At 42.4% G+C, this 20,699-nt stretch overlaps 1 protein-coding gene and 1 long non-coding RNA gene across 2 annotated transcripts; both read right to left on the reverse strand.

The window, feature by feature from the left end:
- Positions 1-256: 256 nt before the first annotated feature.
- Positions 257-5,885, reverse strand: LOC117047923. The gene is made up of 3 exons (XR_004426784.1): positions 5,476-5,885; positions 2,555-2,681; positions 257-322 (listed from the first exon to the last, which is right to left on the reverse strand). It is a non-coding gene; the product is annotated as an uncharacterized LOC117047923 (long non-coding RNA).
- Positions 5,886-5,890: 5 nt separating this feature from the next.
- On the reverse strand, positions 5,891-19,135 carry TSEN15 (tRNA splicing endonuclease subunit 15). The gene is made up of 4 exons (XM_033151163.1): positions 19,020-19,135; positions 17,116-17,197; positions 15,420-15,555; positions 5,891-6,266 (listed from the first exon to the last, which is right to left on the reverse strand). The coding sequence occupies exons 1-4, from the start codon at positions 19,098-19,100 to the stop codon at positions 6,059-6,061; spliced, it is 507 nt and encodes a 168-aa protein (XP_033007054.1). The 5' UTR covers positions 19,101-19,135; the 3' UTR covers positions 5,891-6,058.
- Between the last annotated feature and the right edge of the window lie 1,564 nt (positions 19,136-20,699).

Genomic DNA, 20,699 nt, shown 5'->3' on the forward strand with positions numbered 1-20,699 from the left:
CTGACCCCTGGCATAGAAAGTTGCAAGGTGCATTGTGGTAATACAGATGTCTACATTTAGCTCCAGGGATCACACAACAGATGTTTTCTGTTTTTCTCTGTATCCGTGAGATCAAAAAATTACTTTAAAATAACTAAATTACCCGGATTATTAAATAACCCAATGAGCATAAAAAAGAGACTTCTGCAAATACTTACTGTAACTTGCCAACTCCTGAAAGGCTTCTTGTTGTAGCCTAGTAGACCGCACTAAGCTAAACAGCCAAGAAATAGTGTATTCCAGTTCCTTAGTTCCAAGTCTTTCTCTGGATCACCGTCCACTTCTGAAATCATAACATAAGCAGTCTTTGTGCTTGAAAATATGCCTGTGTGGTCCCTGGCCACATGAGAAATATTAATGGATTTGAAAACACATACAATTTGCATGAGCTGATTCAAGCCAAACTTACAAAAGAACAAGAAGAATCTCTAGCGATCAAAAAGAACGATCTGACACCATCAGATTTCTCAGAAGACAGAGGAGCAACTGACTCCTTCCCCAGTCTATGGTCCTCTGGATTTCTTGGCCTACAACTCCCATCATCCTTGATCATTGGACATGTTGGCTGGAGCTGATGGGAAGTATAGCCCAAAACATCTGGAGGGTAGCAGCTTGGGGAAGACGACTCTACTTGTTAGAATTCATAATAATACCGTATTTTTTGCTCCATAAGACACACTTTTTTCCTCCTAAAAAGTAAGGGGAAATGTCTGTGCGTCTTATGGAGCGAATGCATGGTCCCTGGAGCCAAACTGCCCAGGGGGGAAAGGCAGATCCTGCTTTTCCTGTTGTAGAAAGAGCTAAAGGCTAACAAGAGGGAAAGAGAGTGTTGAAAAGAACCGCTCAACAGCTGATTGCAGGAGATCGGGGAGGGAGATAAGGGAGCTAGCTCCCTTCTCCCTTCCTGCCCCGCCCAGGCCCCTTGCACAGCCCTTTGGGAAGGCTGAGGATCCTGGGAAATTGAGTTTTTCAGCCATTTGAGGCTCTCTGTTACTTTTCCTCTTGCTTTCTATTACTGGCTGGTGCTTACTGGTTTGCTTTCTTCTTGCTTCCTATTACCTACTGGTGCTTACTGGTTTGCTTTCTTCTTGCTTCCTATTACCTACTGGTGCTTACTGGTTTGCTTTCTTCTTGCTTCCTATTACCTACTGGTGCTTACTGGTTTGTACTGGTTTGCTTTCCTCTTGCTTTCTATTACTTGCTGGTGCTTACTGGTCTGTACTGGTTTCTACTGGTGCTTACTGGTTTCTACAGGTTCGCTTTCCTCTTGCTTCCTATTACTTGCTGGTGCGTACTGGTTTGTACTGGTGCTTACTGGTCTGTACTGGTTTGTACTGGTGCTTACTGGTTTGTACTGGTGCTTACTGGTTTGTACTGGTTTGCTTTCCTCTTGCTTCCTATTAGTTGCTGGTGCGTACTGGTTTGTACTGGTGCTTACTGGTCTGTACTGGTTTGTACTGGTGCTTACTGGTTTGTACTGGTTTGCTTTCCTCTTGCTTCCTATTACTTGCTGGTGCGTACTGGTTTGTACTGGTGCTTACTGGTTTGTACTGGTGCTTACTGGTTTGTACTGGTTTGCTTTCCTCTTGCTTCCTATTACTTGCTGGTGCGTACTGGTTTGTACTGGTGCTTACTGGTCTGTACTGGTTTGTACTGGTGCTTACTGGTTTGTACTGGTTCACTTTCCTCTTGCTTCCCATTACTTGCTGGTATGTACTGGTTTCTACTGGTGCTTACTGGTCTGTACTGGTTTGTACTGGTGCTTACTGGTTTGTACTGGTTTGCTTTCCTCTTGCTTCCTATTACCTGCTGGTGCTTACTGGTCTGTACTGGTTTGTACTGGTGCTTACTGGTTTGTACTGGTTCACTTTCCTCTTGCTTCCCATTACTTGCTGGTACGTACTGGTTTCTACTGGTGCTTACTGGTCTGTACTGGTTTGTACTGGTGCTTACTGGTTTGTACTGGTTTGCTTTCCTCTTGCTTCCTATTACCTGCTGGTGCTTACTGGTCTGTACTGGTTTGTACTGGTGCTTACTGGTTTGTAAGCAATGCTTTTCCCCCTTTGCAAAGGCTGCACAAATCTGAACTGATCCTCAAAAAGTAGGGCTTTTCCCTTTGCAAAAAAAGCTGCAAAACTTTGAGCTGATTCTAAAAAAAAACCACATGGGTTTTAGAGGAGGAAAACCAGAAAAATATTTTTTCCCTGGTTTCCTCCTGTAAAAACGAGGTGCGCCCTATGGTCCGGAGCGTCCTATGGAGCGAAAAATACGGTAATTTAGATAGGGACTGACATTACTGCTGTTAGAATTTGTCAGGGGCAAGAACTTGTCCTAGAGCCAGGTGAATAAACCAGGAATTTAAATCATACAGTTGACAGAATCATTAAATATAATCACTCTGATCAAAGAACAAGCACATGAACTGTGGACCCTTCCAGACTGGTGGGGTTTCCTGTGGGTACATCCGCAATGTGTCACTGGCACAACAGTGCATTAGTGGTAGATTCATACTGACCCATCCATACCCCAGTCTGCTTTGTCAGATGTTCTGTGCTGCTTCCCCAGCATGACTGCTACCTGGAGGGGCACTCTTCCACTGTAGTGCAGCAAAAGTGGCGTGAAACAACCACATCCTGGAAGATCTGTGGTATAAAAAGGTACAGGATTTCAGCAGGAAGGTACAGGACACTTACCAACCGGAAATGAAGCAGTATATCTGCAGGCACAAATAGTATTGTAAGCAGGACTGCATGCAGCTGTCCCAATACAATCACAAGCACAAATTATTGTGAATGCCCAATAAAAGGATGTCTGAAGGGGTCCTAGGATAGAAACTTAGGATAGGCTGAGGCAACTGGAGGTCCCTGTCCCTAAGGACACACCCTATTTTTATGCATCTTAACTCTTTCCTGAAAGCCGTAGGGAAATACCAAGCCTGGGGGCTATATTCTACCTCCATCAAGTGGGAAATGGAGTAAGAGAGCTGCTGTGCTCAGGTCCCATAAGCATCTGGTTGGCCACTGTGAGAACAGGATATTGGACTCGATGGGCCCTTGGCCTGATCCAGAAGCCAGGCTCTTACGTAAAGAGCTATTGAAGCCAGTTCCCCCAACACCAACAGAGTCTCTATCAGATTTTGCCCCTTAATTGCCTCTCAGGCTTATAGAAGTGGGGAAAAATCTGTTGGGATCCACAGAATGCTGTATGAGATGAAACAAAATAAAAAAAAATCTTTCCAGTAGCACCTTAGAGCCCAACTAAGTTTGTTCTTAGATGTATGAGATGGTAAGTCTGCAGGCCTCAGTTTGCTAGTGAAGTGGATCTAGCTGATGCAACTGGCCGATGCAATCAGCCTGCATACTTTCTATAGGAGTGCTGGGTCAGAATGACTCAGCAGTAATGTGCTGTCAGTTGATTGGCTGTCATCGGTATAAAAGGGAAACCTATCCAGCAGTGTGGTGTGGTAGTAGAAGGGTGTGGTCAGAGAGAGCGAGAGGTTGAGAGAGAAGTCTTCCTACATACCTTAATGTAGCCAGGCAGAGCCGTCTCATCCATAGAGGCCAGTGGCGCGGCGCGCCAGGGCGCAGGGCACCCCAGGGGCGCCCCCGCGAGCCCACCGGCATACCGGGCTCCCCCTCCCCAACCCGCCCCCGCCCCCACGGGCAGGCGGGCTGTAAGCCGCCCGCCCTCGCCTCCCGGAGCCCCAGCTGGAGCGCTGAAGCGGCGCGGGGCTTTGCACGACCTTCCAGCACTCCAGCTGGGGCTCTGGGAGGCGAGGGCGGCCGGCTTGCAGCCCGCCCGCCCTCCCACCGGTGCGCGAGCGCCCGCCCGCCCCTCATCCTCCGCCCGCCGGAGCGCGGGCGCCCGCTCCAACGCCACGCCTCTCCTCCCCGCTCGCCCACCCCCACTCCCGAGGGGCGGCCAGCGCGGGAGGGAGGCGGGCGGAGAGGCGGCAGGCTGGGGGCGCCGAGGGATCGCTGCGCCAGGGCGGCCGATCCCTCTAAGACGGGCCTGTAGCCAGGTATGTAGGAGTATAGCATCTAGATCAAGGGAAGTAATAGTACCACTATATTCTGCTCTGGTCAGACCTCACCTGGAATACTTTGTCCAGTTCTGGGCACTACAGTTCAAGAAGGATACTGACAAGCTGGAACGTATCCAGAGGAGGGCAACCAAAATGGTCCAAGGCCTGGAAACAATGCCTTATGAGGAACGGCTTAGGGAGCTGGGTATGTTTAGCCTGGAGAAGAGAAGGTTAAGGGGTGATATGATAGCCATGTTCAAATATATAAAAGGATGTCATATAGAGGAGGGAGAAAGGTTGTTTTCTGCTGCTCCAGAGAAGCGGACACAAAGCAATGGACTCAAACTACAAGAAAGAAGATTCCACCTAAATATTAGGAAGAACTTCCTCACAGTGAGAGCTGTTCGGCAGTGGAATTTGCTACCAAGGAGTGTGGCGGAGTCTCCTTCTTTGGAGGTCTTTAAGTGGAGGCTTGACAGCCATCTGTCAGGAATGCTTTGATGGTGTTTCCTGCTTGGCAGGGGGTTGGACTGGATGGCCCTTGTGGTCTCTTCCAACTCTATGATTCTACTCTGCTTATCTGTATGAACTGCTCATGTATCATAGCCTGTAGATATTTGTATATAGCTCACAATAAATATACTGCACCGAAGAACCTGGAACTCTTGAGCATTTCTGCTAAAGCGCTTCGAGGAATTCGTGACAAAATCAGCAACTGATATTCAGAAGCATTACTGCCTTCAACCATGGATTATTTTAAAAACTGGCAACACATTCTACTGGTAGCTACTTATTCAATGCGTAGCTGATGTTTTGTAGATAAAGAAAGTGCCTCTAATAATAATAATAATAATAATATATTTATCCCCTGCCCATCTGGCTGGGTTCACCATTTGAACTCCTGCAAGGGGGGGAAAGGTGCAGGGTTGGTAGGAGATAAAAGCTGGGGAAACATCCACTCAGCCCCACCACTTTGCAGCTGCTGAACAAACTGACAGGAAGCAGTACCATACATGCATGGATGCGCAATTTATAGGGCACTTCCAGACCAGGCTGTTTATTGAGCATTCTTGCTGTTTGCCCAAAACGTACACAGAAATCATATGTTTGTTTGTAGAGCATTTGTCCTGATACTTGTACACTAAGTCTATATGACAGTGTCAGCTAGTGGCCATTACCCCATGTTTTTAGCCACTTTTCTCACTGGCCAGGAAATTCCTGCTGTCTTATCTTATTCATTAAGTTAGCAGCTGACCTTAAGCAAGCCACTTTCATTCAGTCCCATTGAATGCAACATGGGGCTAACCATATGGACCTATGTTAGGGTTGTTGTTAAAAAAAACCCCATAGAGATAATTCATAAAGTGCTTTGAGCATATAAAAACTTATGCATAAACAAGTGCTAAACTCACCTTCAGTTCACTGGACTGGACCATGTCTTCCAAAGTTTTGGCAGTAGCAGTAGTCAGCAGTGAAGTCCTCTTTTTCCAGCTGCAGCACATTTCAACCCAAAGGGTGGGCGGGAGTGCGCGTCGCCTTGTTATGAGCATGAACTATAGCAAACTTTGCGGGGGATTGCTTCACTCAGCAAGGGACCTGCAATCAAGCAATTTAATATAGCAGGTGCTGTGACTACTTTATAGGGACACGCACAAAAGAATTTGCTAGAGAAAGTCAATAATTTATAAAACTACCAGTAAATACTCTTAGGTGCCTTTGGGACAATGACTGAATCAGGAACAAAGGGTGGAAATTGGTTTTGTTACCAAAAAAATGTATTTTCAAGTAGTCTACTAGCTTGAAGTTTCTGATGAGGAAAGGATAGAATTGGTCCATGGCATCTTTGATGTTCCCATTTATTACAATTCTCAGACCTTATTAAGGATTTTCAAAGCAGATGTTCAGCTCCCAATTGCACCTTTTAATTCACATACACAGTTCCAGATTGGTTTAGAGATTTGACGTAGTCCAGAGCTAACACAGTAGTCTATTTTCCTATCGTCTCATAAACCTCTTTCTTTTCTTCCTCCACTGCTTATTATCCACGTATTCAGTATCGTCAGGAGGGTCTGGGGTTACAAAACCATGTGTCAGTTTATAGTAGACTATTGTGGAGTCTGATTCAACTATGGCCAGTGTGATAGAGAGCGGAGAATCAGGTTCATCCTTCAGAGTATATGATCTCTTCATGATGTGTCTCAACCTGAAAGAAAGAAACAAGACTCCAGCAATTCCACTTACTTTGTTTAAATTTCAGATGAAGTCAATCTACAAACCGACCAAGTTAATAATAGTTACAGGTAGGTAGCCGTGTTGGTCTGCCATAGTCAAAACAAAATAAAACAAAAAATACCTTCCAGTAGCACCTTAGAGACCAAACTAAGTTTGTTCTTGGTATGAGCTTTCGTGTACATGCACACTTCCTCAGATTCTTCAGGTATCTGAAGAAGTGTGCATGCACATGAAAGCTCATACCAAGAACAAACTTAGTTGGTCTCTAAGGTGCTACTGGAAGGTATTTTTAAAGTTAATAATAGTTCTTATTTAAGTACAGTGGTACCTCGGCTTAAGAACTTAATTTGTTCCGGAGGTCCATTCTTAACCTGAAACTGTTCTTAACCTGAGGCACCACTTTAGCTAATGGGGCCTCCTGCTACCGCGCGATTTCTGTTCTCATCCTGAAGCATCTGTTCATGATCACCTTCCCACGAGGGCTCCTGGCAGCTGAAGAACCTGCCACTTTGTGGAATGCAGAACCCTTCAAAAGAAAGCAGCTGAGCGTAGCCTCTCCCTGCATATTACTTCTCTCCTACGATGACTGCCAATTAGCCTTCATAACAGAAATTGCCCGCCAGCTTAGGCAGCTGCACACTGTGAAGTCAAAGGGCAGCAGTTGGTATGCTGATGCCAAGCAAGGGTCAACACAGAGGTGGGGGACAGGGGGTATCTCAGCCTCCCCTCCTCTTCTCTAAGCATTTAGGAATTGTGAAAGCCGTTTCTGTTGAATTCCAGAGATGAATACAAATGAGAAAGTAGATGCTTCTTTGAAGAAGGGCTGCAGCCCAGTGGTAGAGCAAATTCTTTGCATGAACAAAGTCCCAGATTCAGCTCCCAGCACCCCCAGCTAGGGCTGGAAGAGACCCCAGTGTGAAGCCCTGGAGAGCTGCTGCCAGTCAGTGAAGATACTGGTAATATTCAGCCAGATGGACCACAGGCCTCACTCAGCATAAGGCAGCTTCCTATGTTGTCCCTGTAGAATTTCACATGGCAGGCAAGTTTCTGCATAAAGGAAAAAATTGAAGTTCATCAGCCACTAGGAACCTGCATTGGGCTGTTAGATGGTCATCACAATGCAAACTGCCTGGGTAAATTTTGAGCCCCCTCTCATCTTGCTAGCCTCTCCAAAGGCAGCAAGGGAGATGGGACCAGTAGAAGAGAACAAGGGTTGTTTCATTGTGTTTCTTCCGAGCTTGCAGCCATAGCTCTTCCTCCTCAACCAGCTCTATGGACAGCTCTTATATCCCATCCTACCAGGAAGTCAGCAGACGGCTCAGACTCCCAGCATGCTGCCTCTCCACCAGCCCCTGTGGGGTGGACAGGATTCCTAGACACAAAAGCCTCCTTCTCTACAGTGTTATGAAGGCTAAATTTAAAAACTCAGCTCCTTCTGCATTCCAGAGCAGCAGTACTCAAGACACAGAGTGAAGGCAAAAAACTGAAAGATACCAAGTAAGTTCTAGAGGTCATATCCTTGGTAACTGGATTTTCCTAATTGAGGCCAGCTCAAAAATGCCATGAGTTGGCACCAAAGATGCAATGCCTGCTTCATCTGACACACAACCAGGTGTCCTCTCTGCGCTGGATATGATTTAGAGAATAAATCTCTGGAAATAAGGAAGTCAGCACTTCCACTGCCTCAAGGCAGCATTGTTGGGGCCAACATACGGAATTCCTGATAAGCTGTACTTCTACAGAAGTTATTTGTTATAGAAGCAGGGAAGGAACTCTTACTGAAGCTCTTCATCTACAATTACACTGAAGGCATTGTATACATCTGTCATGACCGGGGATGGGGATAAGATATGTGTCAGGTTAATAGAATAACACACAAATTTGCCAGAAGCATTTTCTACTTCAAAAGCACTGCAGGACAAAATATAGAAATACCAGTGGGTGGGGCGCAGGTGGAAACAGTAACTCTTTCCATAGAACTCACACTGACTCTTTTCAACCCCTTTTCTCCTGAAATTCTTACGGTCAGCACCAGCTAGCCCAGAAGTATACAGTGACTAGCACAATCCCAAAAGAAACAAAATTACTGCAATTTACTAAATAAATTACTAAAATATTACTACAATAATCAATCATTTACAGGACATGTCAATTGGGAAGTCCCACTGATTTCAATAGGACTTACTATTGAATGAAAATAACTGGGTACTGAACAAAAGGTGCAAAAGAAGAACTTACAGCCCAGTTAACAGTGGCCCATTAAAGTACACTTCTAGCAGAGTTAACGATTAAACGCAACAGAAAAACTGACTTGGCTAAAGCAGGCACCAGGAGTAAAGAAAAAAGGCTTTTCTAAACTAGAGTTTAATTTACGTAAACAAAGTAAGAACTCCCTGTTAGTTTCTAGCCTTCTTCCAGAGACTCTGTTAAACTAAATACAAATACACTTTATCAAAAAAACCTCTCACTCCCATACTCCCAGCCTCCAACATTCCCCAAAGCTAGGAGCACTAAACACTTTGCAACAGAGCCTTATATACACAGAGTAACGCCCACGCTTCAGCCCAATTAAGAACAAAACACCGGCACCTGTATCTTCTATTTCTTAAACATACGGTACTGACATCAGACCGGCTCAGGTATAATTTTAAACCCAACACTTACTTCCTAGCATGTGTATATAGGATTTCAGCCCTAAATTCTGATTTAATTGCTGAGGCTGGGCACCAACATAAGAGAAAGCCCCAAATAAGAAGTGTGCAAAGTAAAATGATGGCTTTTGGCCAAAAAAAAAAAACCCCACCCAGCCCCTTAAGGAGGGTTAAAGACTGTATTCATTAAGAGCCAAAGATAGTCTGAAATGCTCGATTTATTAGTATTGAGTATTTCAAAACTTCCTCCTGATGGCTACTGGGCAGCTGGAGTGATGAGCTCATTAATTTAGGCATTGCCAAAACAAGATGTCAGTGTTGCTGTATTTTTTATTTCCTCTGCTGAAAAAGTATCTGAAATTAGGCATGTTTTGAATATTAATCATTCAGGCAGGCCATGTGTGGCAATTACGACGCTTTGGTTCACTTTTGAGGATTCAGCCCAAGCTGAAAAACACTAGAGCAAAATCTCCCATTACTAGTTGTGGCCTGCAAATCTCCAGCCTGGGAAATGCCTACAAAAAAGACTTCCTGTGGATGCTTTCAGAATGCCTAATCATTCTTATTGTACTGTTCCTCAGTCCCCCAGTTTGAGTGTCCACTGAAAGATTTCCAATTTCATTCTGTATTTTGTAGCCTATGATAAGTGTCTGACCCAGGATAGCTGGTTTGTTATCGTGGCTTGTCCTTCTCTGAAGCACGAAGAATTGCCATGAGGATCACTATTGCGGGTGCAGAACACAGCATTGAAAATCAGCAGGCAGATATTGTGCACCATATTGCCCATGTAAGCTACAGAATCTAAATTAACACACATTATGATATGGACAAACATGAGAACTGGCACACCACATTAGCCCTATTCAAGTATTCATTTCTGAATGTATGAAGGAAGCAGTGGGAATATGTAGGACTCTTGGAGGCCAGGAATGATAAGCAAGCAGTACTAATGTTTATAGATGCAGAGAGGGCCTTTGATAATGTGTCCTGGGTGTTTATGAAAAAATGATACAGAGATGATGAATTTTGGAGAATCATTTCAGAGGGGAATAGATGCAATCTATTCAGAACAACAGGCTATGTTGATAGTGAATAATGTGACAATAGAAAAATGTAAAATTGCACAAAGGACAAGACAGGGGTGTTCCCTGTCTCCATTGCTGTTTATATTAGTCTTAGAAACACTGGCAAGATGTATAAGCTCAGATGATGAAATAAAAAGTATTACGTTTGGGTGCAAAGCATAAAAACTGAAAGCCTTTGTGGATGATTTGGTGATAACAGTAGAAGACCCATTGGTAAGTTTAGGAAGGGTCTTGGATAGAATATTGGGGTTTAGCTGGGTAGCAGGATTTAAGCTAAACAAAAAACCAAAACAAAAAACCAACCAACCAAAATGTTGGTTAAAAATGTGACAGAACAACAACAAAAGGAATTACAAAACACACACACACACCCCTGGAATTATCAGTAGGAAAAAAGATGAAATATTTGGGGATATGCTACTTGCCCAAAGATGGAAGGAGGACAATCTACCTACAAAAGAAGAATGGCAGCTAAAGATGGTGAACTATGCTGAATTAGCGAAAATGACCGGGAAAATCAGAGATCAAGAAGACAATAAATTTAATAAAGATTGGGAAAAATTTTTAAAGTTATTTGAAAGAACACTGTAAACAATTGAAAACATTGGCAGGACTTTGAAAACACTTGTAATGAAGCGAGAACTATGATAAAATTTGAGTTTCAAGAAAATACGGAGAATACAGTTTGAAAAAGAATATGTGGGAAAACCATGGAGGGGTGGAGGGAAGTTCCAGGATTCCAAGAATCCTATTTGTAAAACGATTTTGATTTGTGTATGATGATAAATGTTAAAAGTGAAAATGAATTTAAAAATTTCAAAAAGGAGGCACTATGTAGACCTAGCCCTGCGTCCTTATTGCCATCATGTGCAACAGTGTTTTCCAGCTGATGTGTGATTGGCTCAGTCCGAAGACTCACATGATTCAATGTTTAGGGAGGATTCAAACACTCGCCTGCATTATGAAGCAATACAGTCCCATGCAAGTTATTCAAAATAGTGAGTCACTGGATTCTCATGATGACAAACCCTGGTTTGGGGAATGAGGGAAGCCAAGTTGGACTTGCCACAAAATTAGCACTGTGGAGTACTTATGTTCCAGATTCTGACCAGTCAACCATGTCCCTTTCCAGGATATTTCATTCCCTTCTGTTCCACCACCACCCCACCAAGTCAGTCAGTATTCTGTGTCCATTAAGTATGCTGAGCCCTCACTGAGCTGCTTTTGGATTTCCACACCCCACCCAAAACAACTTTGTGTTCTTTACAAATACTGGGCTTCTCTAAGACTGCTGGTATTGCCCACTTCTGCACAGATGAGACTGGGTTGCATAAGGATCTACACATGGCAAACTAATTCACTGCTTGTATTTATGATGGTGTGCACAACTGCAGCCACATAGGAGAACTGGGCACAAGTTATTAAGTGGAGTCATTTGGCAGCTGAGAATGAAACAGACAGAAAATTATTAGCATGGCAACTGAAAAAAAGACAAGAGCAGAATATAATAAATAAAATCAAAAAGAAAGAAGTTATGATAGAGAACCCAAAAGAAATCAAAAATGTTTTTCAGGAGTTCTATAAGAACTTGTACCAGAGAGAGCAGGAGAAGGAAGAAGAAATGGATTTATATTTAGAAGAGAACAAACCAAAGAAGATCTCAAAAGACGACCAAGAACAACTAAATGCTCCAATAATAGAGGATGAACTCAAATGTGCAATACAGAAATTAAAAGGGGGGAAAGCCCCAGGCCATGACGGCCTATCGGCAAAATATTATAAAGATTTGGCACCGCAAATAATACCGAGATTGTTGGAAGTGATGAATAAGATCTTGACCAGTGGAAAGGTTCCAGACTCATGGAAAGAGGCATTCATTACGTTAATTCCCAAACAAGGCACAGATCTGTTGAATGTAAAAAATTATCGGCCGATTTCATTATTGAACCTAGATTACAAATTATTTACAGACATATTGGCAGGAAGATTGAAAAAAGTTTTAAACAAAATAATTCATAAAGATCAAACGGGGTTCCTCCCAGGACGTCAAATGAGAAATAACATAAGAACAATTATTGACTTAATTGAATATCTAGATTTAAAATTAGACAAGAAAGCAGCCTTAATTTTTATTGATGCCGAAAAGGCATTCGATAATGTATCATGGCAATTTATGATGAAGACCTTAAGAAAGATGGAGGTGGGAACAGAATTTATGAATGGAATTTTAGCTATTTATAAAGAACAAACGGCGAAATTAGTGATTAATGGCACATTAACGGATAAATTTGGAATAACAAAAGGCACAAGACAGGGTTGTCCGATATCGCCACTTTTATTTATTATTGTTTTGGAAATCTTAGCAAATAAGCTAAGAGATACAGGAGATATTAAGGGAGTTAAGGTCGGCAAAAGAGAATTCAAAGTAAAGGCATTTGCAGACGATATGGTTATGACACTGGAGGACCCAATGCAAAGTTTGGGGAAAGCGTTAGAAGTGATGGAGGAGTTTGGAAAGTTAGCAGGCTTAAAGTTAAACAAAGGGAAAACAAAGATACTGGTTAAAAACTTAGATAAGAAGGAAATTGAAGAATTACAAAAAAGATATGGCATCATGGTGGTAAAAAAGGTTAAATATTTGGGAATTTGGTTGTCACCAAAAAATATAAATTTATTTAGTGATAATTACGACCCAATATGGAAAGAAATCAAAAAGGATTTAGAAATTTGGAGCAAATTAAGTCTATCACTGTGGGGAAGGATAGCGAGCGTTAAAATGAATGTTCTACCAAGAGTTTTGTTCCTTTTTCAAATGGTGCCAGTAATTAAGGGAATAAGCCAGTTAAAAGAGTGGCAGAGAAGTCTATCAAAATTTATCTGGCAGGGCAAACACCCGAGAATCAAACATAAATTGTTAATAGATAAAAAAGAGAGAGGAGGTTTTGGACTGCCAGATCTAAAAATTTATTATGAATCATCATGTATGATTTGGTTAAAAGAGTGGATGGTGCTGAAAGATAAGGAGTTGCTGGATTTATAGGGTTTTAACAACAGGTACGGATGGCACTCCTATCTTTGGCAGGACAAAGTGAGAGTTCACAAGGAATTTCTGGCACATGTATTCAGGAAACCATTATATGAGGTGTGGCAAAGGTATAAAGACTTGGTGGAAAGAAAGACACCTAGATGGTTGTCACCCACAGAGATATTGACAATAAAAAAAATCAATACAGAAGAAGAAAATTGGATAACGTATGAGGATTTGTTAATTGAATCAGAAAAAGGCTGGAAAATTAAATCATATGATCAGGTGGCGGGAAATTTGACAGGGTGGATTCAGTACCACCAGGTGTTTAATCTATTCAATGAGGATAAAAGAAAATGTAATTTTGACAATAAGAAATCGAAATTTCAGGTGGAAATATTAGAAGGAAAGGAGAAATTACTCTCTAAGATGTATAACTATTTTCTAGAATGGTATACAAAAGATGAAGAAGTGAAGGAGGTTATTGTGAAATGGGCTATGGATGTGGGCCATAATATACAATTTGAAATGTGGGAAAAACTTTGGAAAGAACATATGAAATTTACAGCCTGTATAACTTTGAAAGAAAACATCATGAAAATGATGTACCGATGGTACCTAACGCCAGTAAGATTAGCGAAAATGTATAGAAAATATGATAAAAAATGCTGGAAGTGTGAAATGAAAGATGGAGAGTTCTACCATATGTGGTGGACATGCGAAAAAGTTAAAAACTATTGGGAAGCAGTCTATAATGAATTAAAGAAAATATTTAAATATACATTCATAAAAAAGCCGGAAGCTTTCCTAATTGGTTTAGTGGGGGAAGAGATTGAAAAGAAAGATCAAAGATTCTTCTTATATGCCACCACAGCAGCACGAATACTACTGACGCAAAATTGGAAAGTAAAAGAAGTACCAACGGTGGATGATTGGAAAAGGAAATTATTAGAATATGCAGATTTGGCGAAACTAACGGGAAAAATAAGAGAGCAAAGAGATCAAAGGTTTCAATTGGAATGGGGTAAATTCTTTGATTATATGAAAGAATGTAAAATTTGAAAGCACTTACAGGTTTGATGGTATTCTTGCAGCAGAACAGAAATATAGAAAGATATGACTACCGTATAATAAGAAAACAAAACATGTACAAAAGAAGGTAAAGCGAAGGAATGATGTAAAATTAGAAAACCAGAGAAAGGAAGGAAGGAAGTCCAAAAACTCGGCGGAGTTTATGTAATATTGTAAATGTTTTATGATGATTATGTTAGTGTTCTGTTTTTCCTTTTGATGAAAAATAAAAAGAAGTTTGCAAAAAAAAAAAAAAAGAGAGAATGAAACAGACAGAGCAGGCTTGAGAGAAATCACACATTCAATGTTTGCCCTATTAGAAAGACTGGTTACCAAGTGGACCTTCAATCAATGTAATTCATTCACCCTTTGCCATCCCAAGAATGTCATCTTTTAGCGGAATGCCAAAGACAGAGCAAACAGCATCACCACCACACAAATTTATAGAAACTCTACATGAATGAAAAGCTTAATGAAATAGTCAAAGATGCTTTGGTGATATTGTAACTCCAGTAACTAAAAACATGTTTCAATAGATTTGTGGGTGCCTACCAACACATAAGGAATCAGGATTTGGTATTCTTTTCCCATGTCGCTGACAAAAGCCAACAGTGATCTGGAAACCATCTGATCCTGGGGCACAAGGAGGAAATTTTCTAAACCAGTGTTTTTCAACTTTTTTGGGGCAAAGGCACACTTGTTTCATGAAAAAAATCACGAGGCACACCACCATTAGAAAATGTTAAAAAAATGAACTCTGTGCCTATATTGACTATATATAAAGTAATTTTTAAAATTTTCCCACGGCACACCAGGCAACATCTCGTGGCACACTAGTGTGCCACGGAACAGTGGTTGAAAAACACTGTTCTAAACTGTGCAAGTCCGCAAATCTGCCACTGTATTATACAGATACAGAAATTGGCCCTGGATCTAGATTTTTATTATTATTAATGCCCACTTGGAACCCAGTCCTTTAAACCGCCCAGGAAGGCAGGAGATGAGATTTACATATTGCATTTATATCTGAAATGTGCTCAGAAACAAGCTAGCAGCTGGTGAAGGTTTTTTGTTTTTTGTAAGATGGGCAAGTTGTGTTCCATTGAGCGAGTCCTGCTTGTTATATTCTGAACCAGCCAAAGTTTTAAAACAATCTTCAAAGGCAGCTTCTATGGTTTCACCAAGCTTTGCCAAGCAAAACTGCAGTAGCAAAACAGCCTTGAGCATTGCCAACCTATGTTTGGTTTGGCTAAAATAAACTCAAACCCAACCCTCTGTGGATCCTTGCTCACCTCTCATGGCTAATTGACACGTGGACAGGAGTTGGCACCACCACTTGTAAACCATCCGCTTCTCTCTCTCGTCCGCAGAGACACACAAGCTGGAATTCCGCAAGGCCAATGTAGGACACCTCATGCCAGTTCCTAGCTGAAGGAACAGCAGCAAAATGAGAATGAACTAAACAAAAAATAGCATGCAGTTTGGTTCACTGGATTTCTTAAACACCTTTTTCTAAAGGAAGACTCAAGGCGTCATGCAATAAGAGACAGAAAAGTTTGAAACAAACCACAGAACAAGTGACACACCTAGAGTACCAGTATATTTAGATACTGTATTAGATTTCTCTCTTCCTTCTAGAGTTCTCGGGGAAGAACACAGATCAGGGTCAGAGCATATACTCTGCATGCAGAAGGTCTCAGCTTGAATCTCCAGTGCCTCCAGCTATGGCTGGCAATGATTCTCTGCCTGAAACCATAGAGTTGCTGCCAGTCAGGGCAGACAATCCTGAGCTAGATGGACCAGGGATCTGACAGGCAACATCCTATGTTCCTATTCTTATTTATTCTCACAACCATCTGAGAGATAGCCATGAAGCTCATTTAGTGACCTTGGGTAAGTCGTTCAAGTAGGGATGTGTGTCAGGTTCATTTTGGTCCAGTTCCAGTAATTTATCCACACCACCACAACGGCCATGATTGTGCAGATGGTTGTACAAGAGAGGGAACTTGTGTGTACCTAGGACACATAGTGCTAGTCATATTTGATGTGAAGTTACAAGGGGTGGGTTGGAGGTGGAGAGACTCACCTGGGTGACTATCAGCTATCTAACTGATCTATTTTCTCCAAGAGCTTGCAAGGGGGAATCATCAGTGTGCAACTACTGCTGTATGTTTTAATGAAACCAACAAGAATCCTATGAAGATGTGAATCTAACTATATCAAGCTCATGGGTGACACCACCACCACCTGATGGGGAGAGGACAGTCACTACAGGTATGTTGGGCTCTGTGAGGCTTGGCACTGTAACAATGATATGCAGAGTCGAGGGGAGAGACTTTGCGCTGGCCATCAGGCAATGGCTTCTTCCACCTTGCCCCCCCCTCCAGCCCTAGTAGCCTTTCCCAGACCATGACTTTAAAAACAGCAGAAACAACTGGCAAGCGAGAAGATGAGTTCCGGGATTTTCTTTTTAAATTATTTTGTAAGTTGTGTGTCTTTTGTTTCTCATTTTGATCCTTTCACATGTGGTATTTTATGCATTGTGACTTGCTGTTGTTTTTATTGATTACAGTTTAGTTATTATTTATTGTAATTGTTAAGAGTAATTTTCTGTTTATTAGTTGCTGACATTTCATTTTATTGTGCACTATTATATTCTAAGGGATTATTAAATATTACTTTATTTTATATAAGTTGTTTATTTTAAAGTTATGTTTTTATTATCACTTGTGTACAGTATAGTAATACTGAAAGGCTGTATACACATCAAAAGTGAAATGAACTGAAAATGAAACATCCAGTGCATGGAGGTTAGGTGGGTTAAAGATGGGACAATTCAGAAGTGCAGAGAGGCTCAAGCTATGTCCAAGGTATTCTAACAGTACACAAAGGGCATTATGGGCACTCTCTTTAAACCTAAGGATATGGCTTAGCAGCTTGGGTTTTTTATTCCACAGTCTGCCCTTGGAGCTGCCTCCATTAACTTACCTTCTAAGAGGTCTAAGTAAACTAAGAAAGCAGCATGCACACAACTGCTGTCAGCTACATCCAATGACATCATCCCTGTGAGCTGAAAGACACAATAGTAAGCAATAGATGTAAAAGCAATAGATGTAAAAGACGTAAAGGATGCAACGAAATCCAAGGAGTTTTATCCACAATATTTTGGAAGTGTTTTCCCATCAACTCTAGAGACGTTTGGAAGAAGCCCCCCCCCCCAAGCACAGCACACACAATTTTTTTCAGGTCTGTTAATCACATCAGATCATGGACTTCTGCATTCTGATGGGCGCAGGGGGGGGGGGAGATTGTTGACCCAGCTCAGGCAAAGAACTATTGCAGAGGGTCCTGTAAAACTTTATATTCTTACACTTGAATATAAAGTTAAGTGCATTAAAAGTTATTGCTTTAAAACTCTTACAAATATTTGAGCTGAACATGAAGCTTTCTGATTCTTTACAGACTCTTTGTGCTCCAGTCCTGAATATTGTTTTCATACTTAAAGACTCACTGAAATCAGAAGGGTTTTGTAAGAAGAGTTAGAGCCTGAATCTAAGAAGGCATTAGCAAGATGAGATTCAGATTAGTTAAGAACATGAAAAGAGCTCTTCGGGGGGTCAGACCAAAGCCCTATCTTATCCAACATCCTGTTTCCCAGCCAGATGCCTGTAAGAAGCCCAGAAGCAGGAGATGATGAGCGCAACAGCTGTTGTTCCCCAGTAACGGGTGGTACTCAATGGTGTACCTTCTCTGAGACTCTGAGGTTGTATACAACTACTATAGAAATTTGTCTAATTCTCTTTCACAGCCACTCAATCTGGTGGCCATCTCTACATCTTGTGGTAGCAAATTCCATATTAAGTAAGTATGCACTGTGTGAAGAAGTACTTCCTTTCATCTGTCCTGGATCTCCCACCTTCTTTGGATGGCTCTGGGTCGCAGTATGATAAAAAACATTTCTATATCCCCTTTCTTGACATCACACACCTCTATCATGTCCCATCCAACTCACCTTCTTAAAATAAAAAATGGTTTAAAATGTCTCAGCCATAAACACACTCTATTCCTTTTAGCACAGGGGTCAGCAAACTTTTTCAGCAGGGGGCTAGTCCATTGTCCCTCAGACCTTGTGGGGGCCCGGACTATATTTTGAAAATAATAATAATGAACAAATTCCTATGCCCCACAAATAACCCAAAGATGCATTTTTTTTAAAAAGGACACTTTCTACTCATGTAAAAACACACTGATTCCCAGGCCATCTGCGGGCTGCATTTAGAAAGCGATTGGGCCGGATCTGGCCCCCAGGCCTTAGTTTGGGGGGAGGCCTCAAATTTTGTCCCCTCAGGGTGCTATATGACCAAAGTCCACTCCCGATTCCAGGACGGGGACAATATTTTCATAACGTTCTTCTTCAACCAACCCTTTGGCCGATTAACACCCAACACCTTTTAAAATGTGTTGGAGGGGCGTTATTTGTTTGTTTTTATTGCGTATTTTGTGGGGTTTTTTTTTAATCTTGCGTTTTTATGTTGTGACTCCACCCAGAGATCTACGGATGAGGGGCGGTATACAAGCTTAATATTGTCAATAACTAATCAGGATATATATTTTTTTAACGGAAATAACTGCACTGCACGTCAGTGCCACACACAGCCACTGCCTCCAAGTCCAGGGCCAGGTCAGCCATTGGCGACCCTTGCCAACCTCTCCGCCTGACCCGCTTCTCAGGGTTGTCGTGGGGATGCAGCAAGGAGGACGGGGAAGACCAGGGGCGAAACGAGGAGGAGTATGGATTTCCTAGGGTCGGGTCGGGCAACGGCGCTTGGCGGAGCTTTTCGCGCGCCCACGATACACCCTATTTGGCCATTTCCCCGCCCGGCTATACCGACCGCAGGGTGATCCGCCCGCCTGGCGCCCTCCTCCTCCTCCTCCGGACGGGACTGCGCGGAGCAGCCGGCGGCGCCCTCCATGGCCTCTCCGCGTGCCCCGCGGCTTCGTTCCGCGCGGTGTCTCAGCGCTGCAGGGTCCGTCCCCCCGCCCGGAACACGCTGCCGAGCTCGAAGGTTCCGCCCGGGTCTCGGCGGGTTGAGAGCGGCGTCAAGTATCCAAGGCCTTCTGAAGAGATCCGAACGGAAATGGAGTTTTAAAGGAGGGGGCCATAATCCTTTTATGAGGGAGCCAGGAGGAGAGTAGTCATTTAGGGGGAGAAAATTAAATTTTGGAAAAAAAAAATCAGCGAGTGGTCTTAAAAATATGTTTTGAGTGTGAAGAATCAAAATCTACTATTATTTTTGTGACTGGACAACATTTAGCTTTTTTTAAAAAATAAATTACATTCTGAAATTGTAAATAATAATAAATACTGATAACAATAACAATATATAATATAACTGAAAGCACTTGGCAAAACCTTTTTAATGATTTCTATGCATTTCTACACATACTTTAACTTAACAAGCAAAGCTAAATTATATTAATTTAACCAAAACTTCTTTTGAATTCCCAGGTCACGTTACAACTTTTTAGCACCCCACATTTGGGGAATTTGAAAGTTGAAAAACTGAATGCACCCTAGCAGGGAAGCAGAAACAGCCCCCCACTTCACCCAGCATCATTTCTGAACTAATATTTATAAGGTTTCTGTAAAATGGTGATCTGCCAGTTTAGGATTGGCAGCTAACCACACAACCAGCCCTTTGATCTGCCAAACTCAGCAGGTGATATTTTTGATGGTGTGACAAATGAAGTAAAACCATGCTTCTCATTGGGGTTGTGCTCTGTGCTGATTGGGGATTTCATGGAAAGGAGGCAAACTGCTTGCTTTTTAGTTTATTGTTGTAGATTTACTCCCAAGGAGAGGTGCTTGTGGGCTATTCTGCCTCAGATGCCAAAGCAAGTTGGCTATTCTTTCAAACTATTCACCTTGAATTATGCTTTTGAATTATGGTGCTGGAGGAGACTCTTGAGAGTCCCATGGACTGCAAGAAGATCAAACCGTTCCATTCTCAAAGAAATCAGCCCTGAGTGCTCACTAGAAGGACAGATCCTGAAGTTGAGGCTCCAGTACTTTGGCCACCTCATGAGAAGAGAAGACTCCCTGGAAAAGACCCTGATGTTGGGAAAGATGGAGGGCACAAGGAGAAGGGGACGACCGAGGATGAGATGGTTGGACAGTGTTCTCGAAGCGACTGGCATGAGTTTGGCCAAACTGCGAGAGGCAGTGAAGGATAGGCATGCCTGGCGTGCTCTGGTCCATGGGGTCACGAAGAGTCGGACACGACTGAACGACTGAACAACAAAATTCACCTTGAGTGGGGTGGGGGTTCTCGAGGTACTTGAGCAAAATGTCTATGTCATGAGTGGCCTTTTGAACCAACTCAAAACATTCTGAAGGCATACTTTGAAATGCAGTTTGGTAGACAAGCTTCTCAGCAATAGCAGAGTTTCTGCTAGTACTTTTTTGGAGTGATAAGTCTAATAATACCAATGTGAGAAGCTGGTGTATTTGATTTTTACAAACATAAAACAGCAGCACTTAAAACATCTGTAGCTTCACCAGTCCCCCATCC

Source organism: Lacerta agilis, chromosome 6, assembly GCF_009819535.1.
Source record: "Lacerta agilis isolate rLacAgi1 chromosome 6, rLacAgi1.pri, whole genome shotgun sequence".
NCBI classification, from domain to species: domain Eukaryota; kingdom Metazoa; phylum Chordata; class Lepidosauria; order Squamata; family Lacertidae; genus Lacerta; species Lacerta agilis.